The sequence below is a fragment of the Phoxinus phoxinus genome (assembly GCF_949152265.1).
Source record: "Phoxinus phoxinus genome assembly, chromosome: 6".
NCBI lineage: Eukaryota > Metazoa > Chordata > Actinopteri > Cypriniformes > Leuciscidae > Phoxinus > Phoxinus phoxinus.
In genome coordinates this window covers 28273316-28282595 of record NC_136881.1, presented here as the reverse complement: position 1 = coordinate 28282595, position 9280 = coordinate 28273316, and the positions used below count along the sequence as shown (strand labels likewise).

At 37.1% G+C, this 9280-nt stretch overlaps 1 protein-coding gene across 1 annotated transcript; it reads left to right on the top strand.

Annotated features, from left to right (window-relative positions):
• Positions 1 to 1630: 1630 nt before the first annotated feature.
• hand2 (heart and neural crest derivatives expressed 2) lies at positions 1631 to 3642 on the top strand. The gene is made up of 2 exons (XM_079616101.1): positions 1631 to 2665; positions 2993 to 3642. The coding sequence occupies exons 1-2, from the start codon at positions 2144 to 2146 to the stop codon at positions 3089 to 3091; spliced, it is 621 nt and encodes a 206-aa protein (XP_079472227.1). The 5' UTR covers positions 1631 to 2143; the 3' UTR covers positions 3092 to 3642.
• The last annotated feature ends 5638 nt before the right edge of the window (positions 3643 to 9280 follow it).

The window sequence follows — 9280 nt, the reverse complement described above, 5'->3', positions numbered from 1 at the left end:
CGGTACAAGGGTATTACAACCAATCCTGTTCAAAATTACCATGTCTTTTGGATTCAGTTAAAAAAATTCTACACTTTTCTACCCGTTTCAAAATATGTGTTCAAACATGGATGTCGTGAAAAATGAACGGCCAATTGAGGATTAACAGATCCAGGAAACATAATTCTTGTAAAGTGTTTCGTATACAAACATACGACATAAACGTATATTACAGTCAAAATCATTGGCCTGTTCTTGATGATGTCTAAATTTTAATGTCACATATATTTTTTCAACTACGCCTTCAGACTTTACATGATAAAACAAAGATAGCCTACAAAAAAAAAAATCTCAAATCTCAGTCAGAAATTTCAAATGCAGTCAAAAAGATTAAACGCTTAGCAATATTATTTTACGTTACATTTAGCCTACATTTGTATTATTATTATCATTTTTTCTATAATTTTAGGTATATTGCTTGTGTATGCTTTTATTGGTTCATTAAACATTTCCATGCAAAACACTTTAGTGCGGAAAGGAAAAGACATTTAATCAACTTCTAAATTAAAAACATTTCTCGTTTCATACTGAATGTGTAAATAGATTAAATATTTAGTTTTATGTTGGAAGTATTTCGAGATATTTCAGCATATTGGCCTTACTTAAAACAATTAGGCTACGCTGTGCATGTGTTTATGAATCCGTTTGCATTTTTATTCCCAAAACCTCGTCAAAAAGCGATAGGCTATATTGTTGAGGAATTTTATTGTATAGACGACCGAAAGTAGCCTATACAAATAATTCTAAAGATGCATAGTAGCTACACAGTGGCTATGAGAGAATGAATAATAGCCTATAAGTTTTAACGTCCGTTTAAATGGCGCAAATCTGTTGCTCTGCACTTTGCTTTTCCTTCCTTTTTTCAAGAGGCAGTGATAAAACCCACACACACACACACACACACACACACACACACACACACACACACACACACACACACACACACACACACACACACACACACACACACACACACACACACACACACACACACACACACACACACACACACACACACACACACACACACACACACACACACACGCGCGCGTTCTACTCCTAACGAGGATTTTATTAAAATACGATCTATCTCTTTGGTTCCTGTGAGCTATTTGTTAAAATAAAAAAAAATAAAAAAAACAAAAAAAAACTTATTACCAATGTTCAATAACTACTTGCTCAAAAAGACATTTTTATTTCACCTATTTTATTACTACATTAAAGCTTTTAATTAAATGCACAAAATGACTGTGTGACACACACACACAAATAGGACTGTACCATATTTAAATGTAGGCTATAATTTTTTTTTTTTTTAAATAGGCCGAAACGTGATTATCTTAGGCACATACTATAGGCCTGTATACAAATAAATACTAATATAAACATGGCATGGCAGTATTTACCAACAACTTTTGTATATATTTCATAGTTTTCTACATTTGATATAGTATTCTCTCTTTGCAAGGGTTTGTGCAATTTAGGAGCGTAAACACCCTAACGATGCAGTTCATGTCCCTCCTCCTCTTCAACGTTATTGGCTGAGAACAGTTTTGACGACATATATGAACCCAAGCCGCTCTAAAGATGTAGCTGACATGGAGATCAAACGGCGGAATTCGCCTGCTTCTACCGAGTGAACCAGGCTGTGAATTGCGGGCACAACATCGACTGGGATTGGATCTTTTTCCATCCAACGCTCATTGATCCACAACGGGTGCGAAATTCATAAAAAGGCTGTGAACTCTGCTAAAACAATAATAACTATTAGCAATGGAACTTTGTCGTGATGGATATCTGCAGTGGAAAATATAAGAGTGAGTAAATTATTTTTCAGTAGCCTAATAACTCGCCTGCAGTTAGCCGACACCCGAAGCCTGTTTTGTTCATCCTTTAATGATCTGCTATATTTTCAGCGATATCTTTGTTATGGACAAATAAGTAGGACTGTATTTTTTACATTCTGTCAGAAAGCAACAAATCCATACTTTTTATGGGGAGACAGCCAGTGTCTAAATCATCAAGTCAAAGTAGCCTACGCACAATCTGAGAGCCAAAGCGAACTCCGTCTGTGGTTCGCCGTAGGGTACACAAATCTGTCGCCATGAGTTTAGTTGGAGGGTTTCCCCACCACCCGGTGATGCATCATGACGGCTATTCCTTCGCTGCTGCAGCTGCTGCCAGTCGCTGTCATGAAGAACCCCCTTATTTTCATGGGTGGCTTATCAGCCATCCGGAGATGTCTCCTCCAGACTACACGATGGCACCCTCGTATAGCCCCGAATACTCAACAGGAGCCCCAGGGCTTGACCACTCGCACTACGGAGGAGTACCGGGCGCCGTTGGAATGGAACCCCGACCAGTGAAACGTAGACCCACGGCAAACCGAAAGGAGAGGCGCAGGACTCAGAGCATCAACAGCGCCTTTGCAGAACTCAGGGAATGCATTCCCAACGTGCCCGCGGATACCAAGCTGTCCAAAATCAAAACCCTTCGTTTGGCTACCAGTTATATTGCTTACCTTATGGACATTCTGGACAAAGACGAACAGAACGGGGAAGCAGAGGCCTTCAAGGCGGAATTCAAAAAGACAGACGGCAAAGAAGAAAGGCGAAAGAAGGAAATGGTAAGATCTAAACATATCTAAGTAAACTTTAAACTTTAGTTTAAATAAATATTATGTAGTTATAGACGTATAATGTATCACGCTAATATGTAAGTTAAAAGATAAACAGCTCTGCTATTAGACATAAATATAATGGAAACTTGCTTTGACTTTGATATAGGCCTACAACCTTCAATATTATTCTGTGCAAAAACTTTCTATTTTGTGAACGTTGCTGTTCCTGTGTCTTTGATGCGTAAAGGCATTTTGCTGTCTTTACCGTATTGATGAAGTTTGGTAATTTGTAATAGGTATATAAATCATCTCTTGTGTGTTCTTTTTTCACAGAATGACGTTTTGAAAAGTTCAGGGAGCAGCAATGACAAGAAAACTAAAGGAAGAACTGGTTGGCCGCAGCATGTATGGGCATTGGAACTGAAACAATGAGACTAGAGCAAAAGACACGAAATGAGGCCCTCTGAACTCATTTTAGTTGTTCTCTCACTTTATTTAATGGAATATTTATGTGCAATTTCCCGCTACGGACAGTGGATATTTGAGGAAAAACCATTCCATTTTAGAAGGAGGATACTCTCTTGGTAAGAAATTGTATGTTGCTGTCTGATATTGGGTTATCATTGTTTGTTTTCGTGTCCCATTGTGAATCAAAATGAGATTTCTGCCACTAAGGAGTACGTGAAGTTCTGTCTTTTTCTGCCTCTCTATCACTTTCAGTATCTATCTCTGTCTCTCCCCCCCCCCCCCCCCCCCCTCCCCTCTTTCTCTCCTTTAATTATGAGGAAGATTAGTCGATGTAGTAACGGATATAGTAAATGTTTTATTTGAAAATGTCATGAAGTGTTATAATGTCATTTTGTGGTCGTACAATGCTGGTGTCTGAAACCACCCAGTGCACTTCCGTCCAGAGACACGAAATTTAAATAATATTGGAGATGTAAACAATGTAATTAATTCAATAAACCACTGTGTTTTTAACGATCTTAGACCTTTTTTGTATTGAAATGTAATTTAACTTAAAGGTGCCACTTAGTAAATTGCATACTAAGTAGCCTTATAGGCTATGCCTATTCACCGAAGAAAAGTGCTGTTAAGTATAGAAATGAATGATATACGTTTCAGAGCCTAGAGAGGCTGTTGAACGTATTTTCAATTATACTTACATTAACTTGACAGTCAAATCAAACAGCACTCACGCGATGCATACGCGGCAGCTCCTCGAGCACAAACAGAATGATTCTCACAGCCCAAACTGTGTCCCGCTTCGAGACATTTTGGCTTTTTTTAAAAGGTAGCCAATTCTATAGTTTTAAATACGAGTTACATTTGACAAAGCTACTGTAGGCTAAGTGTCAGCAATGTGGCTGATGTGCACAGTTTGCCTTGATCTACGTGCAACACTTGGATACGCCAAAAAATATAGACTAGCCTATAGTTAAACATAATGTTCTTGCTAGCTATCGTCCAAATGTACAGGTAATTAATTTTTACAAGCAGGCCTACAATTCGATGTAGATAAGCTACTTCAGGTAACAGCACCACTGTCGGTAGTTTCGTGTTAAAAAAATAATCATTATTATCTTAAAATGAGAATTGTATGCCCATTTAATTTACCTACAGTTGTAATACGTTTGCCAGTGTACAAATGAAATTTGATTTAATCATATAAGACTGGTTTGTTGAACAGGTGATACGGTTTCTGCAGCAGGTGCCAAAAACTGAAAAATGACAGGCTAATTTAAATAATCAAATACAGTGCTCATGTAATAATACAAACAAAAACAAAAATCACAATAGTCTACTGATTAAGGGAACAATCAAATAGAATCTGAATCCCGAAGTATGTATGTACTACCTGTTAAATATATAGGCAGCCCTTGACATTATTTTAATAAACCAAATCGCCACCTTGGAATTATAAGGTTCTATCTGCATTCTGACTGGTTTTGAGATATTGAGCTTTAAAGTTTTTGCATTCCATTCGACTGTGTAGAAATAACCTTTTTATTTTCTAAATAAAAAGTTCCAAAATGTACACAACTTAAAAAAACAACATCACATAATGTACAGAAGTGGTCACAGAATAAGAATATGTGAATAACTAAATTTTTACAAAAATGTCAGATAGAACCTTATAATTCCAAGGGGACGAAATTCTAACACTGAAACTGCAGGGCCGCTAGATTTAGCGCATGAAGTTTAATTCCATAATTGATTGAGCAGACTTACTGGAGCCAGTGGAAAATGTCAAAATGACGTTAAAAACAAAATACTGAGGAGGGCTGGACTTTGCCGGAGTAACGGCCAGCTTGGATGTGCAATTGATTGATAATGTGCCGATCAAAACGCGCAGCTGAAACTTCCCACTGGGGGGGTTGGGGGTTCGATTCACAATTCACTGAACCGAATTTTGGCTCGGATGGCAATAAAAAGTATCAGCTGGTATTATGGCGTAATAGGCTACAATTCAGTGATTTATATTAAATTATTTAAAAAAAATTGCAAAGTTCTTATTTAAGCAAAAAGGTATGCTAGAGGCTGTGCTGTATCGTGAACAAGTCACGGCTGAAGGGCGGATTTTATTTTATAAAAAATTAGGCTATTTTTTAATAATATTCTATTATAAAAATTATTTAGATATCAAACCAAAATATTTAGATATTCTTTTTTTATTTGTTTTTTTTTTGTGGGCTAACGTGAGCTATGCTATATTCGGTTCAGGGCTCATTCGTCTGATTTTTTTCTTTACGCAAAGGCATGCAATTAAACTGACATCTCGGGGAGAGTAAATCTCTTTAGATAGGAAGACAGTCAAGACACACAGACAATTTAAGACCCATCCAATTGCTTTAAATTACCGCTTACATTACATTGTATTGTCTGATTCCACAGGTTCTATGCGCTAATAATTGTAGATAATTTGTTGAGAGTGTCAAGATGGCGTCTCAGATAAAATTAACCGTCCGTACTCCCTTGATTAAGAATACAGATAATACTGTGACCTCACTCTGACCTGCTTCTGCTGTTGTAACATGAATGGCTCTCCAAATGGAAAAGAACACATATCTTACATTCGACACCATGATTCCTGAAGGCCCAAAGTATAGTCAGGACCCCTTATTTCCTCTGGCACTAAAGCAAACGAAGTCGTCTAATCCTGGAATATAGCCTACAATTTCGTTGGTAGCCTACATAGCTATTTTATCTCTCACTTCCCCTCACCTCATGTCCCATATGAATAAATACAATTCTAAGCTTACACATTCTGACCAGCAAAAACACTTACATTCCAGTTGCCTATATGTCTAGTGTTGTTTATTTCAACTTGCTTCGACAATGGCCACTTATCCGCCTAATAACAAATCGATTTGGTCTCTTACGTGAAACTGTCCAAAACTATTAAAGTTCTCGAATGATGTCGTATTATATTTTAAAGCATGGACCAAACAGCATCTCTTTCTTACTATTACAGACATCTGTAAACCATTAGCTCATAAGGCCCTCCTCCATTTTTTTCTGTCTGTGGCAGTGGCTAGTAGACATGTTGACGTCAGAACAGAGCCATCCTGCGCCTATATGTTAAACGTAATCACGCGTACGAGGCCTGTGATTCTACCTCAACAAAAAGCCTTGCATCTAACCCGTTCAGTGGAAATAACTTATGATAAAGACAATCTAAGCTTTCGAGAAAACACATAGGCTAGTCAATGGCTTGAAGTACCACAAACACACAGCCTATGCATTAACATATAACACATTTGTTTTAGTCTGTTCGTGCTTTAAAAAATACATGTCGCAGTCTTAATCATTTAAAATGAAATGCATGGCTATATGTAGGCCTATTTGGACACTATCTTATATTATCTGAAATTGATACGAGTACGCTAGTCTAGGCTACTATCTCTTTACGTTTTCCAAACAGAACAGAACTCTCTTAAAAAAATAAAAGTTCTTAATATGTTTTTTTTTTTCTGAGCGCAAAGAACATTTTAATTAATCTCTTTTGCATCTAATAATCCATTTTGCACTATAACTTAACATTTTGTGCAATGTTAAGGTTCCATTAATATTAAAGGTTCTTCGTGGAACCATAGCCTATTGCCTAACGGGTAGGCTAATATCAAATTGTAATATGGGAGATTAGACTGGATCACCTCCGTGTAATTAGATGTAGCATAATTTATATATTTGTTGTCCCACATCCTCAATGTATCATTGAGCGTATCACATCATCCCGACATAACGGAGAATTCTAACTTAATTAAGATGTTGCTTGTGTTTCGCCGACATTTGCAGCCATTTTGATCGGCAAGTATGGGGGGGATCAAGGCTGATATTGACTAAATTAGATCATTAAACACTTTATATTATTTTCAATAACATAATCTAATTAGCACCCTATAAAATTTACGAATTTCTCGTTTGTTCTTGAATTATCTTTTTGTCACATGTAAAAGTGCAATCTTAATTATACATAAATGTGTAATTTACCACCCAAAAAGTCGCTTTCATTTTTGAATCCGAGTGTAGCCTATTCTCAGTCACTGACCCAAAAAAAGTTTGCAGTGAGTTTATTGAAAGGACAGCAATATCAATCTGCTAAATTTCCCAAATACAATACAAATGCGCCACCGTATCAGGTTATAAACTGTCAGCTGTTTTCCCCCCAAAATTAAACAACCAGACAATGTGCCATTTTGAGAGACTGTCCTGTGTCTTGCTGAATGTTGCGCGGAAGAGCAGGCCAGTGCCCGTGGTGCTGTCAGTTGTGACAGTTCCCAGATGGAGGCCGCTACTGTATGCGAGATTGAGTTTCTCACAGAAACAACTCCCTCTTCTTCCAAACCGTCCTCCAAAAGTTCTTCAGACACTCTTGCGCCCCGACGCCTCAAACATCGGTAACGCGGAAAGAATGAGCGGAGTTTAGAAGGAATAAAGACCCTTCGCTTCATCAGAGTATAGCCTATGCTTGACGAGAAGAGATGGCTAGCCTACATCTGCGTGACGAGCTAGTGGCAGGATCACTGACGGTTACTACGGTAAACTGGATTTGCCTTGAATGTGTAAAGTGATGTGTTGGTTTATTAGCTGGCACACAACTTAAACACAACTAAGAGCTTTCTTTTTTGATCAAATGGATATCTCCTATCAAGTGCACACTTTTTCGGTCAGTAGAAAATCAGCCATTTTAAATAATTATTATGGTTTTGTGCTGTTTTTGCTTTTTCTGTTAGTTAGCTGTAGCATACTTTAATTGGTTTGTCTATGGGTGGCCCTTTTTTTGTCATTACAAAAATAAGTGCCGTTACGCGATTTGCTGTAGGCCTAGCCTTGGCAAATATTGCATATTTTATATGTAATAGATCCAGTGCATTAAACAAAATATGTTTGTAATATAACTATATTGTAAAATGTTATTATATTTTGACAATTTAGTTACAAGATCATCTTACACAACAAAAAGCTGGAGTAAGATGATGTATTGTCCTTGTACACGGTACAGCGAAATTTGGAGTGGAACTCTCAGAGAGAAAAAAATATATTTAGCCTAAATATATATGCTACACACACACATTAAAAATATAATTAAACATAAATGTATGTAGGCTATTGCACATTAAAAATTGCCTAATTTGCACTTTAAATATAGACAATGCCTTTGAAGCCATATTGTAGTGTTGCATGTATTGTATGTTCTTCAACGTTTAAACTTAGCCTAATTTAAGACTATACAATATAATTTAAATATAAACACATAGGCCCACTAAATTTTTCGTTAATAAAAATATTCAAATCAACTAAAAAAAAATGCCTAGCCTACATTACGCGTGCTGAACAACTTGGCATCACAGCTCAGCAATGAGTACAACGACTCCTTCAGAAACATTTCAGAAAAAGCGTATATACTGCATAAAAAGCGTCACGTAGCCTACTGAGCCTGTGAGAGGAGAGGAAGACCTCCCAAGTGGTCAGGGCATGCGTGTCATTTCAAGCGAGTCCTCTAACACTCCATTTATCCCTGCGAGCATGAGGCGACTGCTCTGTTTTGTCGGTGATAAACATTTAAAACCTTTAAACGAGAGCATAAATCCAGATGGGGGAAAAAACACATGAAAAAGGCTACATTTTCAGAAACCGACCTGATAACGTGGAAATACTGAAATGCGCTTCGGATAGATCAACAGGCGCCGTTTATTTCGTAAATAATCGTTTATTAGGCTAAATTTATGTTGAAATTATGCAAGCATGAAATATGCAAATTAATTCGGGTGCAGTCTTCGGGAAAGTATATGCACGGCCTTTAAAAAATAAATAATGCCCTGTGGAAATGCGTATAAAACATTTACATTATAATGTTCAGTGATTATAGTAGCCTAATTCTAATAAATAACATGTAACCAAGTGCCAATAGGCTACGCAGTTATTGTTGTGGAGATGTAATCATTAATCGTGTTATGCAGTGTAGGGATGGTGTAATGATAAATGTTAGTAGCCTATTAAATATCAATTTACGGACATCGTGATTGTTAATTTCACAGTGCTCCAATGGTGAAAATGCCCTAGGCCTATATGTTCATCTTCTATAGATGCACTGTTGGTTGTGTGAGGAGATGGCGA